The sequence below is a fragment of the Mesoplodon bidens genome (assembly GCF_964165515.1).
Source record: "Mesoplodon bidens genome assembly, chromosome: 16".
Taxonomy (NCBI): domain Eukaryota; kingdom Metazoa; phylum Chordata; class Mammalia; order Artiodactyla; family Ziphiidae; genus Mesoplodon; species Mesoplodon bidens.
Window position 1 is genome coordinate 1,754,169 of NC_138173.1, and position 14,959 is coordinate 1,769,127.

Here is a 14,959-nt window from a genome sequence, read left to right on the forward strand (position 1 = left end):
TAGCTAAAGAGTTAAAAGAATAGCATGGCTTGCTTCTCAAAAGAAGGAACAGCAAACACAGGGGTTTGGAAAAGGTGCTGGTGGGTTTAGGCGACACTGAGGTGGAAGAAAATACTCTCCTCTCGTTGTCCCTCCCCGCCACGGATAGCAATGATACCAAATTCGGGTCATTTTCACCACCTTTGGTTTTAAGATACCTTTCCTCTGCTGTTAAGAAAAGAGGCAGCTGACAAACCACTTTTACACACATCACGAATTCCGACCAGCGCGTTCAAGCACCGCCCGAGGCGCCCACGCCGGACCCGCAAGGGCTGCCGGGCTACGGGCTGTCGGAAGCCCGGAGCCGTACCCACCCAGCAGCGCAGGGCCGGAGCTCAGCACGCACTCCTGCCCCAGGCCCCGCAGCAGCTGACAACTGGCCACCGCCGCTCCGCAGCGGTCGGCCGCAGACAAGGACTCCTGTAACTGAAGCAGAGCACGCCGAACGCCAGAGCCCGCGTCCGCCATGACGCCCAGCAACAATCTGCGCGTGCGCACACGCCACCCGGGCCGCAAGTGCCTAGGGGAACTTGGCGGGGGGCGGGACTTCCGGCGCGTGCACACAGCTGCCGGGCCCGGAAGTGCCCCTGAGGCAACGGGGCGGAGTTCTGCGAGGGGCGGGGCCTTAGCGGGCTGAAGGGAGCGGGGTCCTCGGCGAGTACGCACATCGGACCCGGGCGCAGAAGTGCCCCGGGGGCGAGCGCGGGCGCGGGTGCTGGAACCTTGTCGAAGACCATCGCGGAGGGAGTCCTCCCTGCAGGATCAACGGCTTAGACGTGCATTAAAATAGAGGTCGGGGGCTTCCCTGGTGGCGCAGTGGTTAAGAATCCGCCTGCCAGTGCAGGGGACGCGGGTTCGTGCTCCGGTCCGGGAAGATCCCACATGCCGCGGAGCGGCTAGGCCCGTGCACTACAACTACTGAGCCTGCGCGTCTGGAGCCTGTGCTCTGCAACGGGAGAGGCCGCGACAGTGAGAGGCCCGCTCTCCGCAACTGGAGAAAGCCCTCGCACAGAAACGAGGACCCAACACAGCCAAAAATAAATATAAAAAATAAATGCTGAGACTTTCCTAATGAATTAAACTCTTAAAAAAAAGAGATAGAGGCAGGCTTATGAATGTGTGTCCCACAGTACACTTAGCACAACACGTCAAAACTCGGGGAGAATCAGGAATCCAACCGCTCGACCTCCGGAAATAGATGCGGAGGACAGGTGGCGAATTGGAGTTGACCGAGTGCCCGAGGCAGAACGGCTCGGGTCAGGAGCCACAGCTAGCCCTTGATAAGGAGGGCGGGGGGGGGGGGTGGGTGTGTGTGTGTGTGTGTGTGTGTGTGTGTGTGTGTGTGTGTGTGTGTGTGTGTGTGTGTGTGTGTGTGTGTGTGTGTGTGTGTGTGTGTGTGTGTGTGTGTGTGTGTGTGTCGTTTGGAATCCCAAGGGACACAGGAGCGGCTCCTCCTTAGGCACGCCCTGTAGAGGCCGGCCTCCCCAGATTTCCCGCGAAATCGCATTCCGACTTCGGACAAGACCACCGGAGCGGGGGAGCCCCGAGCGAGTTGTGCGTAGGTGTCCCGCGAGGCGCGAGGCGCGGGACGGCCTTCCGGTTCCCCCTGCCGCTGCACAGTGGTGCCTCCCGAAAGCGGGGCTGCGCGAGGGCGCTGCTGCGATTGGTGGGCCGCCGCTGGGGGCGGTAACAACGGTGCCGCCGGCGGGAAACCTGGCCCCTGCCGAAGCGGAGCAGGAGCGCGACCCTTAGGTGGGGCTGGGTGCGGCCGGCGCGGAAGGCGGGGGTCTGCCGGGGTCGGCGGTGCTGGGGGGAGGGCCGAGGGGCAGGGGGCCGGAGCGAGGGGAGAGGGGCGGGGGTCTTAAGGGAGCGTCCCCGCGAGCCTGCGTCCCTGTCGCGCAGCCCGCCATGTCGTCCCCGGCGTCCACTCCGAGCCGCCGCGGCTCCCGGCGGGCCGCACCCGCTCAGCCACGTGAGTGTCCGCGTGCGGCCGTGCCCCGCGGGGTCCTCGGGGAGGCAGGGCGGGCGGTGCCGTGTCAGCCCCATCCGGCCCCAGCGCCGCCCGCGCCGACGCCGCCGTGCCCATTCCCCCACAGGCCAGGACCCGCTGTCGTCGGGAGAGCCTCAGCCGCTGCCCGCGTCACCCGGCGCCGAGCACCGCAGCCCGCCCCGCGCGCCGCCCCCAGGTGCGCTGCCCGCTTGGGCATCGGGAGCCCGCCGTGCCGGGGGGCCCGGGGGGGGCCGGGCGGGGGGGGAGCGGACGCCCCGCAGGGGTCCTCGCCGCGCTCACCCCCGTGGACGCGGTCCCCAGGGGCCCCCTTGGACCTGGACGTGAGCTCGCCGCTGACCTACGGCACCCCCAGCTCGCGGGTGGAGGGCACCCCGAGGAGCGGCGTGCGCGGCACGCCCGTGCGGCAGAGGCCCGACCTGGGCTCGGCGCGGAAAGGGCTGCAGGTGGACCTGCACTCGGACGGGGTGAGTGCGGGGCCGCCCGGGGCGCGGTGGGCTGCGCGAGGTGGGCCGTCCCCCGTGAACCTGCTCCTGTCGCCTTTCCTGTGCAGCCGGCCGCAGAGGATATAGTGGCGAGCGAGCAGTCTTTGGGCCAAAAACTCGTGATTTGGGGAACAGATGTAAATGTGGCAACGTGCAAAGAAAACTTTCAGGTGAGGTTTCATTCCTCGGGGCTCCGGAGATGTGGGGGAAAGTACTTGTCACCTCCATCCACGTGGCCCCGGTATTTAGGAGTAGATCTTCACGTGGCTCAGAGTTGGTGGTGTCTTTTTCAGTTTTTAGGAAAAAGAAAAACAGCTATGCTTGTCTCCAAATTCTGACACCGTTCCTAGTTTCCTTTTTTTGAAGTGTAGTTGACTTACAGTAATGTGGTAGTTTCAGGTGTACAGCAAAGTGATGTACAGCAAAGTGATTCGGTTATATTTCTTTTTCTGAATATGTTCCATTATAGGTTATTATAAGATTTTTAATGTAATTCCTCGTGCTGTACAGTAAATTCTTGTTGCTTTTCTAATTTACGGCTGGTAGTTTGTGTCTGTTAATCCCATACTTCTAATTGATCCCTCCTTCCCTCCCTCCCTCTCCCCCACTTTGGTAACCATAAGTTTGTTTCCTGTGTCTGTGAGTCTGTTTTGTATATGGATTCATTTGTGTTACTTTTTAGATTCCATGCAAAAATGATACATAGTATTTGTCTTCATCTGACTTATGTCACTAAGCATAATATTGTCTAGGTGCACCCATGTTGCTGCAGATGGCAAATTTCATTCTTTTTTATGGTTGAGTAATATTCCATTATGTGTATACATATATAAATCTGTATGTATCACACGTTCTTAAGCCAGTTGTCTATAAATGGGCACTTGGGCTGTTTCCAGGTCTTAGCTAACTTGAAAAGATACGTGGCCCCCAGCATTCATAACTTTTATTTTGAGTAGTTGCTGGTTCCTAACTGCATTAAGCTTACTGTTTCTCTCCCCACGCTAAGAGATTTCTTCAGCGTTTCATCGATCCTCTGGCTAGAGAAGAAGAAAGCGTTGGCACAGACATTACTGAGCCCCTGTACATGCAGCGACTTGGGGAGGTAATTAAATACACTAACCTGAAAATTCAAACTAGGGGTTGAAATGGTTAGCAGGATATAACTTGTATGTTCTGCCCTGTAGATTAACGTTATTGGCGAGCCGTTTTTAAACGTAAACTGTGAACATATAAGATCATTCGACACAAATCTATACAGACAGCTCATCTGCTACCCACAGGTAAGAATTTGCCCTTGAACTTGGGGGACTGCAGTAAACATCTAGAAGATCTGCAGGGTTTCTGGACATTAGGGTTTCCTTAGTAACAGAGAATATGCCACCAAAGCACCTTTTGGGGAGCGGGGGTTGCCGCATGGCATGTGGGATCTTAGTTCCCCACCCAAGGATCAAACCCATGCCCTCTGCAGTGGAAGTGAGGAGTCCTGACCACTGGACCGCCAGGGAAGTCCCCCAAAACCTCTTAAAACCATGTTCTGTCTTTTTGAAGATGAACACTTTTCCACACGTTAACATTAGAAATCGGGGGTGTTATTGTTGACAGCATGTCATCGTTTGGTTGGCAGCGTTTCTTAGTACATAAAACAGTGGTGACTCATGATTGACAGCTTGTTGGGTTTGATGACTTAAAACATATTAAACGAAAACACTTACACACACCTGCCTTCCCTAACAGGTTGTGTTAACCATACTGCAGTCTTCTCCGGGCTTAAGGTCAGGCTTTATCAACAAAGCATCAGCTACACTGATTATAGCTTTAGGCTTTGGAGGCAGGCAGACTTGGTTTTAAATCTTGATTTTGCTGCTTAATAGCTGTGTAACCTTGGTCCAGTTCCTCAGCTTCCCAGAGGCTGTTTCCTTATCTGCAAAATGGGGAACAGGTGTTAACAAATTGGAATAATTGTGATTTAACCCATTTTGGTATCATTCTGTTGTGGAAGAAAAGTAAGACATGAAGGTATGAGCTTCTGTTGCCAATTAAAAGCGTACAATCATGCCAGCACATCCTGAAGGCACGATTATATGTCTTATCTCATTTTTTTTAAGTTTATTTATTTATTTTTGGCTGCATTGAGTCTTCATTGCTACGCGTGGGCTTTTTCTCTAGTTGCGGCGAGCGGGGGCTACTCTTGGTTGCAGTGCGCAGGCTTCTCACTGCGGTGGCTCCTCTTGCTGTGGAGCATGGGCTCTAGGCGTGCAGGCTTCAGTAGTTGTGGCCCACGGGCTCAGTAGTTGTGGCTCGCGGGCTCTAGAGCGCAGGCTCAGTAGTTGTGCATGGGCTTAGTTGCTCCGTGGCACGTGGGATCTTCCCGGACCAGGGCTCGAACCCATGTCCATGTCTCATCTCATTTAACTCTAGTGAGAAGATGCAGAGGTGAGAGGTTTCAGTGTGCCCAAGGGTTTACAAATAGCATGTGTGATTTTATAGGGTAATGCTTTTGGATTATGCCGTATTCTTTTTGTTTTTATGCCTTGCTAACATGAATTGCTTTATTAGATTTAACCCTAAGAGAAAAATACAAACACAGCTTGGCACCGTTATACTTGCTTTTAAAGGAAGTTATCCCAACTTTCGACATGGCTGTCAACGAGATCTTCTTTGACCACTATCCTGACTCAATCTTAGAACATCAGATTCAAGTAAGACCGTTCAATGCATTGAAGACTAAGAATATGAGGAACCTGAATCCAGAAGGTAATATTTTTTTCCAGTTTACTAAGATATAGTTGACATATAGAAGATAACATTTGTAACAGCAAGAAAGTATGTTACGTGAAAGTCACTTCATCAAGGAACTTTAAAAGAATTGGTGACAGTGATGGTGGTTGACTGTGAGTTGACAGAAACCAGTTGCAGGTTCAGTTACCCCCTATGCTTATGGATCCACCATACCTTTTTTAACTAAACTGAAATTATATAAAAGATGCTGTAACTCTTGATACTTTTCTGTCTTAAGATGAACTTATCCAATTATGATAGTTTTACAGTTATTTTACTAAGAAGGCACTCTCAGAATCAAAGTAGAAGACAAATATAAAATACGATCCCTGCCCTGAAGTATAAGGAGGAAGTCTAGTTTGGAAAGTAAGAGGAGAGACAGAAGAACAGAGCAGGAGTGTCTCAACCCAGGGAGAGACCGAGCATGCTGGGCCCCAGTGGGAGGAGTTTGTGGTGAAAGATTTGGAAAGCAGACCTGAAACATTCTATTGTGTTATTTATTTGGGGAAATGCTGTATCAGGGGCCCCAGTTACTAGTGGGACAGGTAAGTCTCTGAACCCTCCACGTATACTGGGCGTGGCTATGGAGAAGATTATCACGAGGGTGTGGGCTGTGACAGCCACTTCACAGGTCCGGTTGTCCCCAGGCAGCCTCGGGTCGGCCTAGCTCGGCAAGGGTCAGTAGACTTAAGGGGTTGAGAGGGAGCAGACTGGTCACAGGAGGGGCATCCCAGGCCAGAGCTGAGGGTACCCAGCAAGATGTTCGTGCTCTGGCCGTAGCGTCTCCCTGTGACCCCCGCCATCCCAGCACCTCCATTCCTCCAGTGAGGTTCTCCCGGGCTGGACAGCAGAGCCAGACCCGCCCCAGCTGGCCTCCAGCTTGTGGAGGCCCACGCCCAGCCGGGACGAGCCGCCCTCTCTCCCCGCCTTGCAGACATCGACCAGCTCATCGCCATTAGCGGCATGGTGATCAGGACGTCCCAGCTGATTCCGGAGATGCAGGAGGCCTTCTTCCAGTGCCAGGTGTGCGCCCACACGGCCCGGGTGGAGATAGACCGCGGTCGCATCGCTGAGCCCTGCGTGTGCGAGCGCTGCCACACCAGCCACAGCATGGCGCTCATCCACAACCGCTCCGTCTTCTCCGACAAGCAAATGGTGCGTGGCCCCCGCCCCCCTCCACGTGCCCCATCCCGATTCTGCCCCAGCCGGGTCCTCAAAAGCCGAGTGTAACTTGTCCACTCAAGCAGCCCTGAAACCATGCTTCCTGGTGGGTTGAGCAGCTTCATTCCTTCTCGGAGAGCAGGTGTGTTAGAGGGCGAAGCTGGGCACTTGGCATGCCTGAGGCCCCAGCCTTGGGCCAGCAGCACAGCTGCACCGCCCACGGGCACCTGGGCGCTGTGTTCCACACTTGTCGTAGGGGAGGAGTGCATTCTCCAACTGAACATCTTAAGTTCAGTGTCATTCGTGATTTATGAAGTCAAATTTAACACAAGATGCTTCTACGGGAAATACTTAAGATTGTAGGATATAAGACTGTATACAACATTAAGAACAGTAAGCACCGTTTGATTAAATTCTGTCGTTTGGCAATTCTGCCACTGGTAAAGAATGGGCTGAGAAGTTTTGCCAAAGTTTTTCTCACAAACTATTGCCTAGGGAGTTTGACCTTACAGCCCTCTATTCATGAAAAATTTTAAGATGCAGATCAAAATGCCAGAGAAAGGCAGAAAACCATTTATTTACTGCAATTGTAATGGTATAAAGTATGCATAAGGAGTGAAGTTTTTTTTATTTGTTTTAATGTTTAAGCAATCTTAACTTTTAAGTGGAGAGAATGAGTTCAAAGTATAGGACAAGAGATAGTTTCCCTTATTAGGAGTCACTAGGAGAACACTAACGCGTGTGAAAAGCATCCACTCCCTTGCTGATGGAAGGGTCATCGAGTTGAGTAGCTTTCTCCTCACGTGGGCACCAATTCCTGGGCCTGGATGCTCCCAAGGCTCTGCCCGCAGACTCGCTGCCGTCCTTCCGGCTCCTCCAGCCTGCCTCGGGGCCCTTGCGCTTGCTGTCCTGTCCCTGAGAGCACGTGGCCCCTCCCTGACAGCCTCTCCTCTGCCCGGTGGTCACCTGGTTTGAGAATGGCCTTCCCTGCCCTTGATGGTGGGAAGCGCAGCCTCCACCCCCGCCCCTTGCTCCCTCCTGTCTTCTACCACCGCGCCTGGCACTGCCAGGACTGTGTGTCCCTCCACTCTGGGGCAGAGTCCCCAGCACCCGGGACGGAGCTTGGCAGCTGCTCGGCAGATGCTGTGGGTGAGTCGATGTCACCAGGAGGACAGGCAAGAGTGGGAGGCACGGTGACCTGAAGGGGGGGTGCTTCTCCACCCAGAAGTGCACTGGGAGCAGCGTCCAGAAGGAACTAGAAACGCAGGCCGACGCGGATGCAGATGTGCCCGCCACAGCCTTAAGACGGGGAAAAACAGCCCTGGCATCCCCGCCCTCATACGGGGCAGCCTCTACACGAACAGCCGCCTCAGAACGTGCGTCAGGCTGGGTTTCCAGAGGTGGAAACAGCGAGGTCCCAGGGGCAGCAGAGGCACTGCTGTCGGAGTGGCTGGGTGGGCAGGGCTCTGGGCCTGTCCTGAGGCGTCTTCTCCCGCCCTCTCAGATCAAGCTCCAGGAGTCCCCTGAGGACATGCCCGCGGGGCAGACGCCACACACGGTCATCCTCGCCGCTCACAACGACCTCGTGGACAAGGTCCAGCCTGGGGACAGAGTGCACGTCACAGGTGAGGGGCTCCAGAGTCAGCCCTGTGACCTGGTCGGGGGTGCCTGGCCTGGGGCTGCTGTTTCCAGCGCCTGCCTTTGACCTCTGACACGGCCCCTGCCCAGACGGTAGGCTGTCTCCCTGTTACTGTCTGAAATAATTTGTGAGCGGCCTTCAGTATTTGAGCTCTTTGGGTTTCCTTCCTTTCTAGGTTTTTGGTACGGGATTTAGGTACTTTCTTTCAGGTAGTTATTGACAATTCCTTACATTCGGTTTAAGAGAAATGAAACTTCTGTTTCAAACTGCGATGCATCGAACACAGACGCGAGCAGGTGGCGTGTGGAGGCAGTGGTCCCGGGTCAACCTCGCTGGCTCTGCTCGGAGCCCCCCAGAGCCCCGCCTCCCCCGTGCTCCAGGCCGAGGTCCGGCAGGTGAGAGTGTGTCCTCTGTGCCCTCAGGCATCTACCGAGCGGTCCCCATTCGCGTCAATCCCAGAGTGAGCAACGTGAAGTCTGTCTACAAAACCCACATTGACGTCATTCACTATCGGAAAACCGACTCGAGGCGTCTGCACGGCCTCGACGAAGAAGCAGAGCAGAAGCTTTTTTCAGAGAAGCGTGTGGAATCGCTCAAGGAGCTTTCCAGAAAACCAGACATTTATGAGAGACTCGCTTCCGCCTTGGCTCCGAGCATCTATGAGCACGAAGATATAAAGAAGGTAACTGACTGATGTGCTTCTCCCTTGCGGCTGGGCTTGAGAGCTCTCGGGTCGGACAGTGTGGATGCCCCGGAAAGGCTGGGGCCTCGGCCCATTGGGCCGAGCAGGGCCCGCCGCCTGCCGTGGCTGTTGGTGACGAGAATGGTCCGCATCCTCGTCTCGTTTCCAGGCACAGAAGCTGCCCGGGGTGGGTGGGGTCCGGGCACCTATGGCATCCGTGCCCCAGGGCTGACGCGCAGCCCCTCCCGTCCTCTGATCTCTTCACTGTCACCCTTTGTCCATCTGACTGCATCTCAGCTGCCAGCGGCAGGTGAGCACTGAGACCTGTCTGTCCGCCCATCCAGGGAATCCTGCTTCAGCTCTTCGGCGGGACGAGAAAGGATTTCAGCCACACAGGAAGGGGCAAGTTCCGCGCCGAGATCAACATCCTGCTTTGTGGGGACCCAGGGACCAGCAAGTCCCAGCTGCTGCAGTACGTGTACAACCTGGTCCCCCGGGGCCAGTACACGTCCGGGAAGGGCTCCAGCGCCGTGGGCCTCACCGCCTACGTCATGAAGGACCCTGAGACGCGGCAGCTCGTGCTGCAGACTGGCGCCCTGGTGCTGAGCGACAATGGCATCTGCTGCATCGATGAGTTCGACAAGATGAACGAGAGCACACGCTCCGTCCTGCACGAGGTCATGGAGCAGCAGACGCTCTCCATCGCCAAGGTCAGTCGCCCGTTCTGTCCCGGCGTGGACACAGTTGGGGTGTCGGGGGGCTTGAACCTCAGCATCTGTGGAACCTGCAGCTTGGGAAACTGGCCGACACTTCTGTTAGGTCCCAGCTCAGTCTGAGTATTTTCCACAGGATCCTCTTTCCTCCTTTGCGCTGTCCTAACCCTCTAATGTGTGGCGCTCGTAGAACTTGAGTTTGTCCTAATGCAAGGGGTTTGGTTACTGAAAAAGACACAGTCGCAGCAAACGTTCATCTACAGCTCGGTCCTTGGCCTGACTTAGCGCTCAGGGCTGTCCCTAGTGGGACGCCTGTGCAGAAGTCACCTGTGCCGGGTGACGTGGCTCGTGGTGACGCCAGATCCCTGGCAGAGGGCACACAGGCGGAGGTGGCTCAGTTCCTGCCAGCCTCGGGGCGAGGTTTCTAACCACACTGTCCCTCCGCCAGGCTGGGATTATTTGTCAGCTTAACGCCCGCACCTCCATCCTGGCAGCCGCAAACCCTGTCGAGTCTCAGTGGAATCCGAAAAAAACCACCATTGAGAATATCCAGCTGCCCCACACACTGTTGTCAAGGTACGAAAACACGTTTTCATAGAATAGATGGTCTCACTTTGCTCATCTGTGGAATGTTCAGGGTGAGCTTGAGAAGGAAATACAAGGCAGAACCCAGCTAATGTCATAAACTCTTCAGGCCAACGCAAAGTCTGCACATCTGCATGGTCACGAGTTTTCCAGGCAAGGACGGTGTGTTTTTCTGCCCACCTTGATGTGTACTCGTTTTTTGGAGCAATTAGGGCCTTTCACCTTCATCCTTTCAGAAACCCGCCTCTCGCTGCTCTCGGCCTTAAAGCCGCTGTAGAGAATCAACAAAGTGCAGAGAGCGGTTTTACACAGTAGATAAGGGTCTGAAAATTAAACTTGTGGAAGGGGAGTCATGTGGTCCATACTTTTTCTCAAAGGTAGATATGTTTAGATTTTGATTACTTGACTGTTCCAGCAGATAGTTTCTTCTCCCCAAAAGAGTTGAATATATTTTCATTCACATCTTCCAGTCTTCAGAATTACAGCAGCGTTTCCCTTGGGAGCATCTTGCTTCTGGCTCAGCTTTCAGTGCTCAGTATTCCCGGGCAGAAGGGGCCTGCGGGGCAGGGGCAGGGGAACTGGAGGCCCGGGCTCCTCAGGCCGCCTGGGCAGGACACGCCTCCCTCCCTTGCAGGCCCAGGGGTCCACTCACAGGTACGTGGGTGTCCCAGCTGGGAAAACTGTTTACGATGTTTTCTCAGGTTTGACTTGATCTTCCTCATGCTGGACCCTCAGGACGAAGCGTACGACCGGCGTCTGGCTCACCACCTGGTGTCCCTGTACTTCCGGAGTGAGGAGCAGGCACAGGAGGAGGTCATGGACATGGCAGTGCTCAGGGACTACATCGCCTACGCGCACAGTGCCGTCCTGCCGCGGCTGAGCCAGGACGCCAGCCAGGCACTCATCGAGGTACCTGCGGCCAAAAGCGCAGCTGGGTGCCACTCAGCCTCTAAAACAGCCTCTGAAACTTCTATAACTGTCTTCCCTCCTGTGTTGCAAAATCGAGTTTTCCAAATGTAGAAAGGGGAAAAGGATTCATTTCTACACATTGTGCACACTCTTTTTGTATTTAAATACTTATAAGCACAGTGTGTTTAAGACCAGGACACCTGAGTTGAAATATAGGTGATGCTACTTAGTGACTTTGTAATTCTGGTTTCTGGGCTGCATTTGCTCGTTTCTAAAAAATTAAGTATTTTATGTACACTTCTTAGAACCTTTTAAGTGGGCAGCAGTGCATGATGACACATACGCAGTAGACATTGTGACACTAAGAAGGTGCCTGGTGCTTTGATGGGCTTTACATCCTGACAAAGCCCTGAAGATGCTCAAGTGAAAGTTACAAGTGATAACGTCTCTGTCCTCTTGAAGGAATTACGTCATCCGTGTATGGGTGTAGACAGTTTACCTCTTGCGTGTTGCCCCACTAATCCTCGGCCTGCTCCTCGCAGGGGTGTAAACGAACAGACCAGAGTCCTCAGCCGCCCTTCCCAACGCCGCGTCCTCTGGGTGCCGGGCTGCGTACACCCTTGCTGCCCAGTCCCGTCCTAAAGCTGCACCCGTGCCTCCCCCAGATGAGGCTCGAGGCCCAAGGCTGGACCCGCTCTCGCTCCCCTCAGGACCTACCTGCCCAGGGGGTTATTTAACGGGAGCCCAACTGGCCAGAGTCCAGGCGCGACCCTGAGGTCATCGTGTGAGGAGTTGGCGTGTCCCCTGTCTCGCCAGGCTTACGTGGACATGAGGAAGGTCGGCAGCAGCCGAGGGATGGTGTCCGCATACCCCCGGCAGCTGGAATCGCTGACCCGCTTGGCCGAAGCCCACGCAAAGGTGCGGTTTTCCAGCAAGGTGGAGGCGATCGACGTGGAGGAAGCCAAGCGCCTGCACCGGGAGGCCCTGAAGCAGTCGGCGACCGACCCGCGGACGGGCATCGTGGACATCTCCATCCTCACCACAGGTGGGGCTGCGCGGGCCGGGGGCGCCGCCTTTCCCTGGGCGGGCCCTCTGAGCACGTGACAGGGGTGCTGAGGAGGTGGATGTTGGTGCACCTGACCTGGTCCTGTCCTGCCCGCCCTCCGGGCACCGCGCCCCTGGAGGAGCGGTTCGGTTCTTCCCCAGTGAGCGCGGCCCCGCTTCTGTGCGCATTGCCTGGACTGTCTCAGTGGAAAGGAGCAGCTATAAATAAGCTCTTCAGAAACTGGGAACAGAATTCAGAACTTGCTACAACTGTCCCCCAACCTTATTTGGTGACGTGACTAAACAGTTTTTTTTTTTTAAAGAGTATAGTTGATTTATGACTAAAGAAATATTAGTGGAAGTTTGAAACACTTTTGCTTCCTTAGAGCAAAAACGTCTTCACTTATTTCTTTTAAATCAGGAATGAGTGCCACCTCTCGTAAACGGAAAGAAGAGTTAGCTGAAGCTTTGAAAAAGCTTATTTTATCCAAGGGCAAAATGCCAGCCCTGAAATACCAGCAACTTTTTGAAGATATTCGGGGACAGTCTGATATAGTAAGTGTTTATGTGTATATTTTGTTTAATAGAGTTTTCTTTTCCCTTGATGCTGCTTTAAAGTTTTTTTCTATTTTTTTTCCTTCGTTTGTAGTTTAAGTAATAAATTGTTTAAGTAGTTACAGATAAAGAAGAGAAGTGAGGTCACCACCCACCATCAGGGAATGATCGCGATGAGAATTTTGTTGGGCTTTCAGTTTTCTGTGTGGATGTGGATGCATGGTTTTGAGCCATGTCAGTTAGTACTCTTAGCTTCATCTGTGATGCAGAATCCACTTCGTGACTCGCTCACTTTATCTCACGCCTCCCCCGCCATTTACTTAACCATTTGGTGGGCACTTAGAGCGTTTGCAGCCTCTCCTGCTGTTACAAGGAAAGCTGAGTTCATGGCAAGAGCCCTGCTGGTCAGGTCCAGTCTTGCCTGCTTCCCTAACGCCCTCCCTCCCTGGCCCTTGGCAGGAAACGTTTGCCACTCCCAAGACGGAGCGTTAAGACGTGTGTACAGCCACCAGGAAGGAAGGAGACTCTGGGGGTTCTTTAACTTGGAATTGTGTCTCTAAGTGGGGAGGGCAGCTCCACGTGTAAAGTTCTTTTTCTCTTCTCTTCCCCAAAGGCAATTACCAAGGATATGTTTGAAGAAGCGCTGCGTGCCTTGGCGGATGATGACTTCCTGACGGTAACTGGGAAGACGGTGCGCCTGCTCTGAAGCCCCACGAGGAGCGCTGGTCACTGCCCTGCCGCCGGCGGGAGAAAGAGCCTCAAAGTCATTACTTGGCTGCATAAAAATGTTCTAACCTGGGTTCAGTTTTCCTAGGGAGGCGTATGTGTTCATCTTTTTAACATTTTAAGTAAAGAGCACTGTGCCAGTTTATGAGCATGGTATAGTACGACTGTTTTCTTCAAGTGCCGTTTCTTTAACACCAGGTTTGAGCTGTGTGTAGGTACAGACAGCAGGGTGCGATCTTCTCTGGAGACAGCGGTCTGGGTCATGGTTTTGTGCTGGACTTTGTCGTGGCCGTTGGAGATGCTCGGGTGCTCCTGTCCCTCCTGTGGGGAGGTGCACGGCCATCGCTGTCCCCACTGAGTCCTCAAAGCTTGTTCTCTCGGCTACATGAGGCTGGAAATGATGGGGTTCCATGTCACTGCTTTCTACTGCTTCACCCTAATATGTAAAACTTTTTCCTCAATAAATGATAGAATAAGTAATACTTGGTTATCAGGCATTATTTTTCATTAAGAAAAAAGCTTTAATAAACACTGCTTTCATGGAAATTCATGACAGTGAGTACTTTGTGTAAGTCATAAACTCACTAAGATATAATACATTTCATCTTATTCAAAAGTTATTTCAATTCTAGCAGTCATTCTCATAAAACCACCATAGGCTGAAATCTCAGGTGGAGATACTATGGTAACAAGTAATCCCTGGAACATTCAAGTCTCCATGAGTTTGGCCTTTTTTAGAATCAACATTCATTAGCAAAGCATTCACGGAAAGTGATAGATCTAACTGAGTGTTTGAACAGCCTTAAAATGCTAACGTGGGCGTGGGATTCAGAGGTCATCTGAGCAGCTCCGGTGGTCCCCATTCTGTCCTGGGGGTCACAGTGCCTCGGCGGCAGTCAGGCTGGGGCATCAGAAGGTGTGAGAGACGAGTCTGAAATGAAAACCACTGAATCTTCTGAGTAGAACTCTGTCCGGTGTGTTTGGACGCTGCTCACGCTTCCAGAATTGGGCAGAGAAGGGAGACCGTTGGGGAGAGGAGTCTGAGGCCACACGCTCAGCGGTTCCCAGCCCGAGGTGCTCAAGGTGGCTGGTTCTCAGGCCACTGACGAGCTGTGGACAGCACACACTACACCGGGGCCCACAGTGTGCCGGGCGTTGTGAGGCCAAGTTCCCTGAGCCAACTGGGAAATGTCCCAGGGCCACGGCGAGAGCTGACCTTCCCCCTAAACTGCATTCTCAGTAAGGTCACAATAAGAATGCCTTCTTGCACAATTACAAGCTAAGTGAAAGAGCACTGCTGCAGACCTCCCAGGTGGTCCAGTGGCTAAGACTCCCAGGTTCCCAATGCAGGGGGCCCGGGTTCGATCCCTGGTTGGGGAATTGGATCCCACATGCATGCCGCAACTGAAGATTCCCACACACGGCAAACGAAGATCCCGCTTGTCACAACTAACACCTGGCGCAGCCAAAATAAATACTAAAAACCCCAAAACAAACAGCATTGCTGCCATCAGGTTCTGGAGCTGCTTCCTTTACACAGTTCTGTAGATCATAGACAAGTGATACAGGAAATAAAGACAGGCTTTCCCCAAACTGAACCCTCCGCCTGCAGTCATGGCTAGAACATAGGAAGTT

At 53.6% G+C, this 14,959-nt stretch overlaps 2 protein-coding genes across 10 annotated transcripts in view; one reads left to right on the top strand and one right to left on the bottom strand.

The window, feature by feature from the left end:
* Window positions 1-514, bottom strand: part of PRKDC (protein kinase, DNA-activated, catalytic subunit) — a 164,571-nt gene extending 164,057 nt beyond the window's left edge. For all 9 annotated transcript variants that reach the window (XM_081258465.1, XM_081258461.1, XM_081258460.1 and 6 more), the window contains exon 1: window positions 354-514. In XM_081258465.1, the coding sequence (XP_081114591.1) occupies window positions 354-507 (154 nt within the window). In that variant the 5' untranslated portion in view covers window positions 508-514. The remainder of the gene's footprint in view (window positions 1-353) is intronic.
* A 1,201-nt stretch (window positions 515-1,715) lies between these two features.
* On the top strand, window positions 1,716-13,804 carry MCM4 (minichromosome maintenance complex component 4). The gene is made up of 17 exons (XM_081258875.1): window positions 1,716-1,791; window positions 1,942-2,011; window positions 2,136-2,225; window positions 2,351-2,514; window positions 2,601-2,702; window positions 3,539-3,634; window positions 3,717-3,812; window positions 5,148-5,286; window positions 6,245-6,465; window positions 7,976-8,096; window positions 8,533-8,792; window positions 9,137-9,502; window positions 9,954-10,081; window positions 10,792-10,999; window positions 11,816-12,044; window positions 12,465-12,598; window positions 13,212-13,804. Exons 2-17 carry the CDS (start codon window positions 1,948-1,950, stop codon window positions 13,302-13,304), a joined length of 2,511 nt encoding a protein of 836 aa, XP_081115001.1. The 5' UTR covers window positions 1,716-1,791; window positions 1,942-1,947; the 3' UTR covers window positions 13,305-13,804.
* The last annotated feature ends 1,155 nt before the right edge of the window (window positions 13,805-14,959 follow it).

What these genes read in the sequence shown, in the direction of transcription:
- MCM4 (XM_081258875.1), top strand. Translation starts at nt 1,948, where the DNA reads ATGTCGTCCCCGGCGTCCACTCCGAGCCGCCGCGGCTCCCGGCGGGCC. An exon ending in ACATGCAGCGACTTGGGGAG is followed by an intron (nt 3,635 to 3,716) that starts GTAATTAAATAC and finishes TCTGCCCTGTAG; the next exon opens with ATTAACGTTATTGGCGAGCC. An exon ending in TTCGGGGACAGTCTGATATA is followed by an intron (nt 12,599 to 13,211) that starts GTAAGTGTTTAT and finishes TCTTCCCCAAAG; the next exon opens with GCAATTACCAAGGATATGTT.